The sequence below is a fragment of the Centroberyx gerrardi genome, chromosome 9, assembly GCF_048128805.1.
Source record: "Centroberyx gerrardi isolate f3 chromosome 9, fCenGer3.hap1.cur.20231027, whole genome shotgun sequence".
Lineage (NCBI taxonomy): Eukaryota > Metazoa > Chordata > Actinopteri > Beryciformes > Berycidae > Centroberyx > Centroberyx gerrardi.
The window spans coordinates 15704779-15717944 of NC_136005.1; the positions used below are offsets into that span (position 1 = coordinate 15704779).

The 13166-nt window shown below is 44.2% G+C and overlaps 3 protein-coding genes across 5 annotated transcripts in view; 1 reads left to right on the forward strand and 2 right to left on the reverse strand.

The window, feature by feature from the left end:
- Nucleotides 1–674: 674 nt before the first annotated feature.
- On the reverse strand, nucleotides 675–3108 carry pigc (phosphatidylinositol glycan anchor biosynthesis, class C). Its single transcript, XM_071895563.2, has 3 exons — nucleotides 3045–3108; nucleotides 2064–2294; nucleotides 675–1818 (listed from the first exon to the last, which is right to left on the reverse strand). Exons 2-3 carry the CDS (start codon nucleotides 2289–2291, stop codon nucleotides 1162–1164), a joined length of 885 nt encoding a protein of 294 aa, XP_071751664.2. The 5' UTR covers nucleotides 2292–2294; nucleotides 3045–3108; the 3' UTR covers nucleotides 675–1161.
- Nucleotides 3109–4385: 1277 nt separating this feature from the next.
- tmed5 (transmembrane p24 trafficking protein 5) lies at nucleotides 4386–9140 on the reverse strand. The gene is made up of 4 exons (XM_071895595.2): nucleotides 8838–9140; nucleotides 7976–8073; nucleotides 7699–7882; nucleotides 4386–6942 (listed from the first exon to the last, which is right to left on the reverse strand). The coding sequence occupies exons 1-4, from the start codon at nucleotides 9021–9023 to the stop codon at nucleotides 6724–6726; spliced, it is 687 nt and encodes a 228-aa protein (XP_071751696.1). The 5' UTR covers nucleotides 9024–9140; the 3' UTR covers nucleotides 4386–6723.
- A 970-nt stretch (nucleotides 9141–10110) lies between these two features.
- suco (SUN domain containing ossification factor) overlaps nucleotides 10111–13166 on the forward strand; it is a 45385-nt gene continuing 42329 nt past the window's right edge. For all 3 annotated transcript variants that reach the window (XM_071895587.2, XM_071895588.2, XM_078285571.1), the window contains exon 1: nucleotides 10111–10361. In XM_071895587.2, the coding sequence (XP_071751688.2) occupies nucleotides 10309–10361 (53 nt within the window). In that variant the 5' untranslated portion in view covers nucleotides 10111–10308. The remainder of the gene's footprint in view (nucleotides 10362–13166) is intronic.

Sequence of the window (13166 nt, forward strand, 5' to 3'; positions counted from 1 at the left end):
GCTTCTTGTATCTGGAAGCTGTCTGGTTCCGACGGGGGCGAGGCTGAAGCGGAGAGACGGCTCGATTGAACTTCGTTAAAGTCGAGTTTAATCAACCAACACCATGGCGACTCCAGCCCGCACACAACCAGCTGCGAAGCGCACTGCCACTGTTAGCACCAAGCCGGGGAAAGGAGAGGTGAAGGTAGGACATCTAGCGTCCGCTGCTCACTACTTCAGAGCAGGTTTGATGCCTTCAGGTGCTCCTCGTAAGCTCCTGCTTCCGAGATTGGCAGTTTTACATAGGACTTGTCCTGCATTCAAATGCTTTTGGTCGGAAATAATAACAAAAATGGACTCTGAACAAAATAACTTTTTGTAGACAAGGCATCCATTCGCTTTCCCCCTGGACGCAACACCTCGGAAACTCGGGTATCATAGAAAATCCCGACTTTGCCGTATTTTCTGGCCCGTTCATCTACGCACCAATCGTAACAAGTGAAGGCAGCATTAAAGTTATAGACAGAGTGAACTTCGTTTTAACAATGATAATAAAAATGGAGGCTACAATATCGTGATGGTCATGTCATATTGTAGTCTAGGTTAAAGGACCTAACCCTGGTAATCTATCTAACCATAATCTAACCATATTCGGTTAATGAAAAAACTTACACAAAATATGGATTTTTGTTTTATTGCAAAACCCCATTGAATCTTACATTATACTAGGTTGATATTTTATTTCAATATATATTTTGCAGTGGAATTAGAGCCCTTGTTCATTATGAAGCCAACATGGTAAAACATCCATTCATCCATCCATCCATACACAACATCCAACCAGAGCATATTCAGTAGGTTTGGAAAGCATTACACATTAGTTGACCTTCCATACAAATTCTGAGGTTAACACCTTTAAAGATTGAGTTAAGTTTATAGCAGCAGCTTTAACTTTAAAAAATCATAATATTCTCTGCAGAGAATACTAATGGTCATGGCTGTCCGACTAGGTGTGGGCCAGTGATGGACTAGTTGGCGTTTGTCTGTTAGGATGTACAGCACCGACATAATACTGTAGGCCGACAGTAAATTGATCCATATAAAGTCCTCAGTTTGCCTACACCTTTGATATCAACGTGGGCAGAGACAGCTTGTGCTCTTCCGGACACCTCATCCTGTCCGCTAGTGAAGGAAGTGGCCGAGGTCCTCGCGAATCTCAGCCTCATCCCAGGGTCCGTGGATGTTGTCCTTGTGTCTCTGCAGCCTGACCAGCAGCAGGGGGCAGAGCAGGGTGACGCTCCCTAGGGCCAGGGCCAAGAGCACGGCCCCCCCCGGCCACTGGGACCCCAGACCCCCCACTCCTCCGACACACACTCCCACACACACCCCGGCAAAGTGGTTCGGGGCGTTCTCCCTGATCCTCTGCAGCAGGCAGGGCCACAGGGCGAACACCTGCAGGGCGCAGCTGAGCATGGCGAAGGTGTGCAGAGCGCCGGGTAACCTGGAGGCCAAACACACAGAGGCAAACAGGGCGGCGTTGAGGGACAGGCTGCCCGGGGGCGAGGGCTGGGCGTAGGGGAATGACACAAGGTGGGCCAGCAGCATCACGGCCGACATGGCGTACACCGTGTCTGTGCTCACAGACTCAGTTAGTGTCTTTAGAACCGGAGAGAAGCCAAAGGTGAAGGAAAGGAAGATGGCGGCGCTCTGTAGGTCCGCCAGACGCGTCCGGGGCTCGCAGCCCGATTCCACCTGGGACCTCAAGGCTTGGTACAGTCCGTAGCCCAGCAGGGCGCTGAGCAGGCTGCTCCACAGCAGGACCTCCGCGGACAGCAGACCCTGTGGGAGAACAGAGAAATTAATATTCATGGCCCAAAGAGCACGCCAGAAAGACACAGGCTTCTTTCATGTCTTGAATGAAAATAATTTAAGAAGAATCCCTTCCCTATGAGTGACTAGATTAAAGGTCTATTTAGAGATCCAGCACCTTTAATGGAAACGAGTCCATAGAGCACCAAGCACACAGCCCGCTCTACAGAGAACCGTGGGGTGAAGAAGTGGTACACCAACTTCACTGGCCGTACCTGCTCCATGTAGAGCCAGAGGGCAATGAAGATGGCCACACAGGACAGCTGCTGTCCCACCAAGACTGCCTCTTTCACCACGGCCCAGTAGCGGTACTGTCGGATGCCCTCATTCCTCCGCAGCTCCTCCAGGAACCGCTGGTCCACATAGTTATCAGGGAACGGCTGGTGCTCCCACAGAACCTTCTGCCAGGGCACAGCCGGGCCCGGGGAGCTGTCAGGCCCCATCACCTTTATATCACACACACACACACACACACACACAGGCAGATGTTAGACAGAATCAGGGGAGGAAACCTTTTCATCCCCTGCTCAAAGTAGCTGGTGGATTTGAAAATTCAACTTTCACCTTCATTATTGTACCAGACAAATTGCTTTCTTGAACTTAAATAACCAGCCTCTGGTTATTTACCTGCTAAAATGTCTGGTAGAGTAGCCAAGCTTATCAGGCTCAGCTAAAGATGACTAGCATTTGGCTGGTGGCTTAGCAAGTGTTTATGTCCCACCCTGGACTAATACAGTGCTGTCGAAGGTATATTACACCAAGAGTTGTTTATAATCAAGCTAAATCTGATCATTTGTGATGTACAGTTTACTTGGAATACGGATACCCCATCCCACCCCATACAACAATCCTCATTTAGCTACTAATGCTACATTCGTTAGCTCGATACTTGTTTCGCTAGCTAGATTGTTATGTGAGCTTTGTGTCATCTCAAGTATTTCTTGGATTAAGGATTGTGAACACTCCCTCAACCGTGTCATATGAAAGCTTAAATCATGGTTATATGTTGGTGAACGAAGACACAGATAATCTCAATTTTCTGACCGGTTGACCGGTGCTGCTAGAAGTTGACAGGAGCTGTCGGTGCTTCCGCGTTTGATGCGACATTAAAATCAAACAAACCATGTATCAAAGACGAATAAACATTACACAACCCGCTAAAGTATCACCATAAATGTCAGGAGGTTTTAATCTACCTGAGATAGGGTTTTGTCGGGCGTCGTCGCTACCGTCTCATCGTTTCATTAACCCGGAAGTGTGGCACAGTAAGCACTTGGCAACAAATTAGAGCACAGCGCCCCCTGCTGGGCTCTTCAATAACAGGGCAGCTGTCAAACGCTCAAATGCAACTATCTCAAATTAAAATAGGTCACTTCATCTTCATTAATTAATAAATGTGTCCCTGGCCAGGTGTCTGTGGTGAACATATGTGGTCCCTACTCTGCTGACATCATGGGACAGATCCACCAGCAGACCGCCATGCCTGCCAGAAGGTAACCTCTCCTGACAGTTGTCATAAACATATTTCAACATTAGACTCATTTACATATCAGTGATGGTTCCTGGTTGACAGGGATATCCACCAACAACAATAACCTCTGATTCTCTGTTCTATAGCCGCTGTAAGCCACGGCCGCGTGTCTCTCATCTGATGCATCTGGAACCGGCACCAGCAGCCAATAAGCCGCTCATATCCAGCAGGGAGGCCAGCAAGGTGCCAGAGGAACCACAAACACCAACCACCATGTTAAATACTCCCAGTGCAAAAAGAGTTGGAAGTGGAATTATCGTGCAATATACCAATTCCACAGAATGATAAATAATGAATATTTACATGGAATATGGGTTATAATTTCTGAGAGACAGTTTCACCCCTAGCCTTTTTTTCCACACCAAATTGCTGTTTTTTTGTTATTTTATGCCTTGATGACAGTATTGACAGTTTATCTCTGACCATAGTTGCAGATAGGGACGTGTCTTAACAAAGATGGGGTTTCCAGAAGGGCTGGACAGTCCAAACAGCCTCTGACTGGCAAGTAAGTATCATGAATCATGACAAAAGAGAAAGCCACCTCCCAGATACTGGAGAATTCTGTAGTGTATTTCTGCAAGGAGTGATGGAGGATGCAAGATGATGAGTGAAACCAACAACCTCCTTATAAAACATACTCCTTCCTTTCATCTTTCCTAGGCTGCGTCCACTATGCGTATCAGGGGCTTCTGTTCCAACACTAAATCAGTGTCTGGGCATCCAACCTCAGCACAAGCGGATCCAGAAGACGCCAGATGGCCCGCCCCCTCTATGATTCAGCCACTGCTATTCTCACTGAGTTGCTGTATGCTTGAAAAGGCTGTGCTTTTCCATAAGGTATGTGCACAACTCTTTTATATGTTGTCATCATGCAGCTGCTACACATATGTGACAAAAATAGATTAGCCTTTTGTCTGTTCAAGGAAGGGTGTGGAAATAATTTTGGTTTGTGAATAAGTACAGTATTTCTGTTCTCCAGCATCAGACACACAGCAGGACACAGATGTGACAAAAAGGTATGATTGTTTAATTTACACACATTTACAACTACAGAACATAAGTTGAATAAATATCCCAGAATGTCTCATTCCCTCTCCCACCACTGATCCATCAGGCTAGTAAAAGTTATTTTTCAAAGACAGCTTGGCTATTGGCTCAAAACCTTTTAACAAAACTCCTACTCACTGACTTTAGAAATACAAGACTCTTTATTATTTATGCAGAAGAGAACTGTAAACCTCTTTACAATAGAACAGAAACCTCTGTTTTAACTGTAGATAAAACTTTATTTTTAATTAATCCAACACTTATAAGACTTACAGTATGTCAACATACAGTACTTGAACTCAACACCGGATAAAACAGAGACACAGAGTGGGCAGGGGAAGACAGGATGGTAAAAGACACTTTTCATAACTCAGGCAGGGACGACCATTCCTGACCGTCAGTCTTGTGGAGATCCTGTGTGTTATTGCAAGGACCCACGGAAGTCAGTATAATATATATATATATATATGTCAAAACTGTACTTAAAAAATAATAGACTGCTCAAGGTTTCTTCTTACAGCACTTTCACTTCACATGGTTCTTTATATTCTGAAGGCATGAACATATGATCTTTGTTTTACAGCAACGGGCAATTCAACATCCCATCACAAGATGGCGACATGGAGCTTCCAGCTGGGGTAGAGAGTGACCAGGAGTCATCTGTGGAGCTCAATAATCATAATAAAAACCCCCCCAACACCTATCATCACAGGCCAGGGTAGTGCGTTAATACTATACAAGAAACAATAAGATAAAAACCTCTAGAACAGTGTTCCTTAACCTACATATGTCAACAAGTAGTGGACCCGTTTCTGGCGGTTCCCCATAATACAAAAATCACATTGTCATTAGACTGGATTCCAGGATGAGAACAAAATACACAAATTTGGGGCTTGGGGCCCAGGCTAATAAACTTTAGGTACATATGCTCTATGAATAAGAGGGCATGAAAAATAAATAACCAAAAATAGATTGTTCTGACAGCCAAGAGCTGGGCCAGTGCATTGAGCAGTTATTAAAGTGTTGTCGTTGTCTGATAAAGTCTGAATATCATACAAGCATTTAGAAGAATGCTGAGGCAGCCAAGGCAATGAATGGGTCACGCGATTTGGTCTGAACAATGCTCCCATGCAGTAGTGGTGATGACCTTCCAGGTGTCAGTAAGATAGAAATAGACTTCTGTCACTAGAGAGACAGGCAGGCTCAACATCTTCAACAGGCAAGGTGGCTGTAACCAGACACTCCTGTCTGCGAGGCTGCGGCTGGACAGGGGAAGGGAGCGGAGCCGCCTGCCGTTCAGGCCGGGAGCCCATGAGTCATGGCAGAGGAGAACAGGGCAGTAGTCATTAAGATTTGGAGATGGCACATTTCCCTTTCCCCTACTCCACTTTCCCTTGGGTGCCAAAGAGCAGCATTAGCAGCATGGCCCTGTCTGAACACCTGACTTGTCTGTGTATTGGCATGGAAGGGAGAGTGTGACTGATTTGCTACCTACAACAGAAATGTTCCTGGAAATGAGAGAGACATTTAAAAAGGCCACACAGATTGGCAAAAGGCTGGCAGCTAAGTACAAACCACTAAGGCATCTCAGTAACACACAAAGGTAAAGTTTTTGACAACACAGCTCGTATGGGAAGACATGACGTTCCGACAGAGCGGTCACACCTCCCACCTCTGTTGGGGAGAAATACATCAACTTCTTCAAACAGATTCCGTTTCTTCATCTAGTTCAGCTTAACGCTCAAATAAAAACATGTCCAAAGAAAAAAGGACATTTTGCATGATAAGGCCACTGGCCTGTTGTTACCTTAGGCTCTGTTAGAAAAATACTCACACCATAAACTTGCTTCTTATGTCACTTTCTGTGAGGAATTACAGCAGCTAGGGAGGTCTATAAAATAATATACAAGATTGAAAGAGAGACAGAAAGACTCTCTTTCTATGTAGCAAAGGAGACTGAGGTTGAAAAGTAGAGGAGGTGACAGATGTAAGTTCCTGTTCCAAAGCGGAGACTCCCACAGTCCCTCCAACACCAGTGGACTGAAAGACCAGACAAACAATTGTGGGTAGTTTGTACTTAATATCTGAATGTCTCTGCATGTAAAAAAAGAGACATTCAGAAAAAGAATGTCCAAATTTGTCAGTGTGTCTGTGCATGTGTGTGTGTGTGTGTGTGTATGACATCCTGTGTTAAGAGTCACAAGCCAAGAGCCCCAGCTCAGTTGAAACAATCCCAAAAAATATTTGTGGGCTAGTGCTAGTTAGTTTCTCTCTCTTTCTGTCTCCTCCACTTGGGGTTATGTGCGTACTTTCTTTTTGTCATCAAATAGCGAGCGGACTAGGTAGACCTGAACCGCCGACACCAACACCATGACAATCAGATTGGTGAAGGACCACATGTTCACCCGGTCAAAGTTGCTCTCCTGGAGGTTGCGGTCGCGCGCCTCGAATGCCCGCAGCACCGTCTGGATCTGCACGCTCTTGCCCAGCCGAGCCTTCACGCTGTTGATGGTGTCCTGGAGGAGGAGAGCAGGCAGACGGGTCAAAGCAAGTCAATGTGAGAACACAACCAAGATAACATCGTCCCTCTTCCTCGTACCTGACGCTAAACTAACCAGCAGCGTAAACAACACAGCGGAGTCCAGATGAGAAGGGAGTAAAGTCTCTCTAGGGGCAGCTCCGGGCTCGTAAACAAAGCAGCTCAATCAGGTGTGTTCCCTCTTCCATGAGAAAACATCCTCCACAGCTGGAGGTTACACTTCCTGTCCCGTACTGAGAGACGCTTCCAGCCCGGGGCCTGGGGATGTGACTTCTGGCACAAATAAACGCTTTTACTGGTGAAGGGGCGTTGCAGGCTGCTGTGGTGCAAGCTGCTCTCAGACGGGTGAGAGTTCATGACATTCTCTATTCTTGTGACACTCTCCTTGTGACTTTGCCTGTTTGTGGGCGTTTGCATGCTACTGTGTTGGCAGCCTGTTTGCTGGGTCACTTTGCCACCCCCTGTGTCAACCTGTGAGCGTACGTGCCAAAGTGACAAACATCTCAATGGCAGACAACAGAGGGACAAAGTCGAAAACACTCAGAGAGAGGCCTCCTGACAGCGGGGACACATGAAATACTTTGAACAGTTTCTCTCCAATGCCATTCATGCTCAAAAGACCCCTTAAATAGAACCTATTAATCATTAGCTCTTCAGTGTAGTTGCATGTCAAATTCCCTCCTTTCTGCCTTAACATGGCATGCAGTCTATCTTAAACTGGCTGTCTCCTCACCATGATGTCCTCCAGCTTCATGTCCAGCATGTCTGTTCCATGGACGTACTCCTTCCAGTCCTCCGGCTCTTCTGCCTCCGAATCCATGTTGTCCAGGATCAGCTCAAAGAAGATGATCTTCTCCGAGACGGCGCTGAACGTGTTGTCGAAGCAGAACATGTAGTCTCCGTCCTCGGTTTCAACACTGGAGAAAAGCACAGGGAGAGGTTGAGCTCGTGCATGCAGCTGTGTGTGATATCACATACGTGGTGTCTCTGAGATCACACGTGTGACTTACGTGTGCACTCCGTCTGATTTCCGGTAGTCGCTGAACAGTACATGGCCAGAGGGAGAGGAGATGTGGAAGTCTACATCCAGACCCGCGCCATCCAATACCTGTGGACAGTGGAGGACGCACGCACACACACACACACAAATGAAAGGGACAAGGAATGCAAGAGGCATGAGAAAATGGAGTGATATTAATAAAGGATTGCAACAGTCCTTCAGTTTCAACAGAGTTCGTCTCGGGTTGACATTCATTTCTCTTGAGTTTGTAGAAGCAATTCATTACTGTAATTTATTTCAATACATCAAAAATGAAGAATGCTATGTCTAGGGCTATGGACTAAGTTGTCATATGAAGGTTTTCCTCATTCTCCAATGGAAGCGATAAGCCTGGATAACTTGTCCTCCATGATAGACACTACAATAGATAGGTATAACATACAAGATGCTTGGGATGTCTAGTAAAAGCCAATGACAACTCCCTGACACGGCTTATTTTAACATACCAGAAAAGGCTGTGAGCTACATTCTGACTGGCGAAACTGGTTCCCAACAACAATGAAAATCAAGGAGGAGCAGGCAATATAATCTGCTTGCTCCCTGACATAATGTGGCACAGGTGAGTTACTTTTACATAACGGTGTATTACTGCAATTTGTTTGCCTGAAATAAACCACAACACGCGACAAATCATCACCAATAATCTGAATAAAAACAGGGATAATCAAGTTTCATAAATGCATGTCAGTGCTGGCTCGCGCTGAAAGGCTTTGACTGAACTGGCTGAGAGACGTTGACAGTCAAGAGTTGGTATCGGTTTGCTCAGCTACACATTCACATGGGAATATCCTAAGTGTGTGAGCTTTTATTACCTGATATTCAATCTCCAGCGATGCGTCTTTCTTCATGGTCTGGTAGAAACACTCCTTTCGACCGGCGGGTAAAGTGAATGTGAAGTCGCTGTCCAGGGACTGGGAGAAGGCGGCCAACACCGCAGCCCTCTCCGGCAGGGCGACGAACACGGACAGCACACACAGGAACACCCGGACCAGCTCCATGGCCCACGCTGCGTATCTCCGGCACCTGGGAGGAAAAGTCCAAAACAGACAAAAGGGTATTTGCGAGCCACTCTTCTGTTAGCTGGGGTGAAGCTATGTTCGTCCAAACTTCACTTCTAGGAGAGTGGAAAAGACTGTCGGACTGCCAGGACCCCGCCGGTACACAACATCAAATCTTCTGCATCAACTATGGCAAACAATATAGGATTCATTTACTATTCAATTTCAAATTGTATAATATTTAGATTTGGGACAGTTTAGATATCGTATAAGAAGTTTAAAAAGACACAAATTAAGGCAAATTTTAGAGGGTTCTTTTCGAGTTGCACTGTGGGTAATGAAGTTCTATTTTCTCACATGCCAAAGGGATAAATATTCATTTTTTTCATGTATAGAAGGACGTAATAAAGCCTGGCTGAATAATTTTAAACAAATATTAGGCTATTAACCGTGCATTGACATTATAAACGTGTAGGGGTTGGGCAAGAGATGTGTGTATTTATGATGGATAGGCTATGGGTATTTTGAAGTGGTATTTTGAAGTGAAACACTTTTTTAACGACTGATGGAATTCCTGCAAATGAGTCAATGCCCCATTAACTCAGTAAAAAATATATTTAGCCTTGAGCTTTGATGAGATGACTGTTTTTTTGTATTTTCATGAATGACCATGATTCAAGGTGTTATTGCAATGTTAAACCAAAAAGTACACAATGTACACATTGCTTCAACCCCTGACACCTCGAGTGATTTGGACTGACACTTACGTGCCTCGACAAAAAAGTATCGACAGTAGTCATTCCTACTGCAACGTTTGACATCAGCCGATTGTGCAATAATTGTTAATATTGCAGGCTTTAAAGCTGTAATTTGCTTATCAAGAAAATAGGTGACGCGTCCGATGCCAGCAGCCTTCCCAGTAGGGGTAAATGGGCGGGGCTTTATCCAAACATGTCACGGATCCTGGTTGCCAAGTCTCTGTATGATTGGTCGACAACTGTACAGGCCTGATCCTATTGGTTGGAGGTGAAGCAGTGGTTGAGCTTGCCGAGAGCTAGCCATCCGTCAACAGCAGTAGCGACCAAGCTAGAAAAGAGGCGGAGGGTTGTCCGCACAATGAAAATTAGTACACCTCAAGTATAGGTTTTTAGCCAGCCAAGACGGCCGTTTGTTAATTAACACAGGCCGTCAGCTGATAAAGAGCTTGTGTTCGGTTTATTGTGTAGCCGTGAGAGATTAGAAAAATCCCCCAAAGAGCGAGGATGTTGGTCCCCGCGGGAAGATAATGAAGAGGTTGCGCGTTTTGTTGGTGTGCCTCATTGTAGCTCTCCTGTGCTGGTAAGCTTAGCCCACATCTCCATCTCCATTCACATTACTGATGACATGTCAGACTAATGACAATTATAAAAATAGATAGAACACGGTTTATTATTATTATTATGCTGTCTGTCATCTCGTTTTGTCTCCCATCTTTTTTCACATATCAGTCAGTCATCAATGTTCAGTGTCATGAATCATGACTGCTACAGCTAACGTTAACAGCTAGCCAGAATGTGTGAAGTGATGTTTAGTTAGCCTATAACTCTGAGAAAGAGCTTTTTCATGGTTGTGTGAGGAAGAGCTTTTTCATGGTTGTGTATGTGCTTGATAGTTACTTCTAGTCGTTTAAATGGTAGCTAGCATCTGAGTTACCAACTGACCGGCTGTAGAACAGCCACCAGCATAGCAAGCTAACCCAAACCAGAATAAAGTAGGGCTTTGATGGCAAACGTTTCATGTCTCATCCTCCATTGTATTGTAGTTGGCTGGTAACGTTTGACCAAGGAATATTTTCTTAGTGACAAGTTCTGTATCTTTTATCAATATGTTTTATACTGCTGCAGTTAGAATTTGTCCTCCCATTAACATTGTTATCAATAACATAAATTGATGAATACATTTAGCATTAAGTCTAGCTATGGAACTAAAAATAGCCCTATAATTAAGCTCCACTGTAACAACACAGAGGAGTTAAAGCCTCTGTCAAGGTGGGAACACAATGTAAATGCATACATTAAGCATCTTTCCTTATGCATTTACAGATATAAGAGAGACATGTTAAGATATAGATAAATAAATAAATAAATACCTGCTTCATCACAATATGTGATTTATTTATTCCTCCACCGTGGCACATGCACACAGAGGTGACAGCTGGGACTTAACGCAAGTCATGAATTTGTTAATCTCACAGCGGCAAGCTGACGCAGGTAACAATACTCTGGGTTTGTGAAGAGGGGATTAACAAGCCAGCTAACATGCCAACTTTCTCCAGATGGGTGACTCAATAGCAGCTACCTATCCAGTTTGAGGCCTGCTGTACATTTCTTTCTCTGCTGTCCCGGTCATGTCTTGGTGACAATCACAACCACATCTCGGCTGTAGAGGCTTTGATGGCTTTATTCTTTGGGAGATGATGTAGTCTCACATACATTCCACCCCCTTTGTTTGAAAAGGTGAACATGTGGTCCCTTTGATGAGTCATCAGTTGTAGAAATGGCAGTGTGTTAAGATAAATCGAGTTGAGTAGTATATTCACTTCATACCTTTCTAAAGTGACAACGAGAACAACAGTTTATAAAAGCCAAGCTCCAACAATTGAGCTTTTCCAGATTACTTTCATTATAAGGTTTTTGAGAAATGATAACCCAATACTATGCAAGAGGGCTGAACTGTGGCCCTGTTTAATGGTAACACAGCACTTACTGATCAGGTCCATTGCTATTTCACTTCAGGTCAGTGCTCATTTAATGTTAAAGCAACAGTCCTCCCTGTTTCTTCATAGCATCTCAAGCAGATTTTAGAGCTGATGTATTATTGATCATGACAAGGATTAGCCTTACGTAATGTTGTCATCAATAAGTAAAACAGAATCTGGTGTTGCAGATTGCACCTTCATAGTATTCATCCTTTGGAAAATAAATGCAAACTGGTATAAAATAAGTTCAAATATTTGGTTAGACTACTAGATCAAATGAAGAAATCTCAGCTAGCTGGTTGTTATCTGAATTACAAACTGCTTCAGACTACGATGAATCCTGCTTCAAGTCTCTATTTTTAACCCTTGGCTTGAACCATTGTTTTAAGAATGATCACCTTCTAACATTTGAATATTTTAAAGGCCTTCAGGTATCATTCAAATTATCTCGCCTACCTTTTCCTCTTTACAGTATGCAAAAGAGCAAACTTGTTGTAGCCTTGCTTTTATCCTCAGGCACTGTGCTACTTGCATGTCAATTAGGATAAAAAGCTGAGTATATTTGTGTAGAGGTGACTGTGCACAGTTTATATAAAACTTTTGGAGTTAACCTTTATTGTTTGCTTCAATTATGTGAGTTCCTCTTATCTGTAGTGTTTTATCACATTATCCTCATGTTTGAGAGAAACAGTCTAAGATGGTACATTAGCCTCTCATGAACTAATTACTCAGGAGGATCATGTAGGCCTGTTTAGTTTACATGTTTATGGTTTTGAATAATTACCCCTCCAAAGCACTTTATCATTCAGTCCATCTTCCCTGACTGTCTCATGTCCTTCTACAAACGGCTTAATAACCAGAGCAGCATTCCTGTCATTAAAACAAGCTGACGAGGAGAAGGCTACCGGCTATGAAATTACTGTTCTTGTGAAATTACTATCATCGCAACTTCATTATCAGCCCTTTCTCTGCCAAATTGATAGTCTCCCCTGCACTTTGCAGCATAAGGCTAGGTAACAGTTTGCCATGCTGTTGACTGCTAGCCTAAGGGGCAGGTAAAGGGTTAAGTATTTCCAGAGCAGCAAGGAGACAAGCTCTCTGTGTCTCTCCCTGCTTGAACGAGGAAGGGGAAAACAGAAAGACAGTGATAATGGCAGCTAGGCAGAACAGGGTGCTGCTCTCTGTCCCCTGAAGGCTAGTGACTGAGGCATAGATGCACTTAGATGTTCAAATTCAAGTGGACTCAAATAAGGTCAATGTGAATATTAGACTATATTATGAACTAAAAACATATGGTGAGACATCCTCATTTCACGGTTTACTGCTTAGAGAGGATTATAGCCTTGACAGTCAGATACAGCGTTTACTTGTTTGCCATCACTTTCCCAAAGACGAACTAATGACCA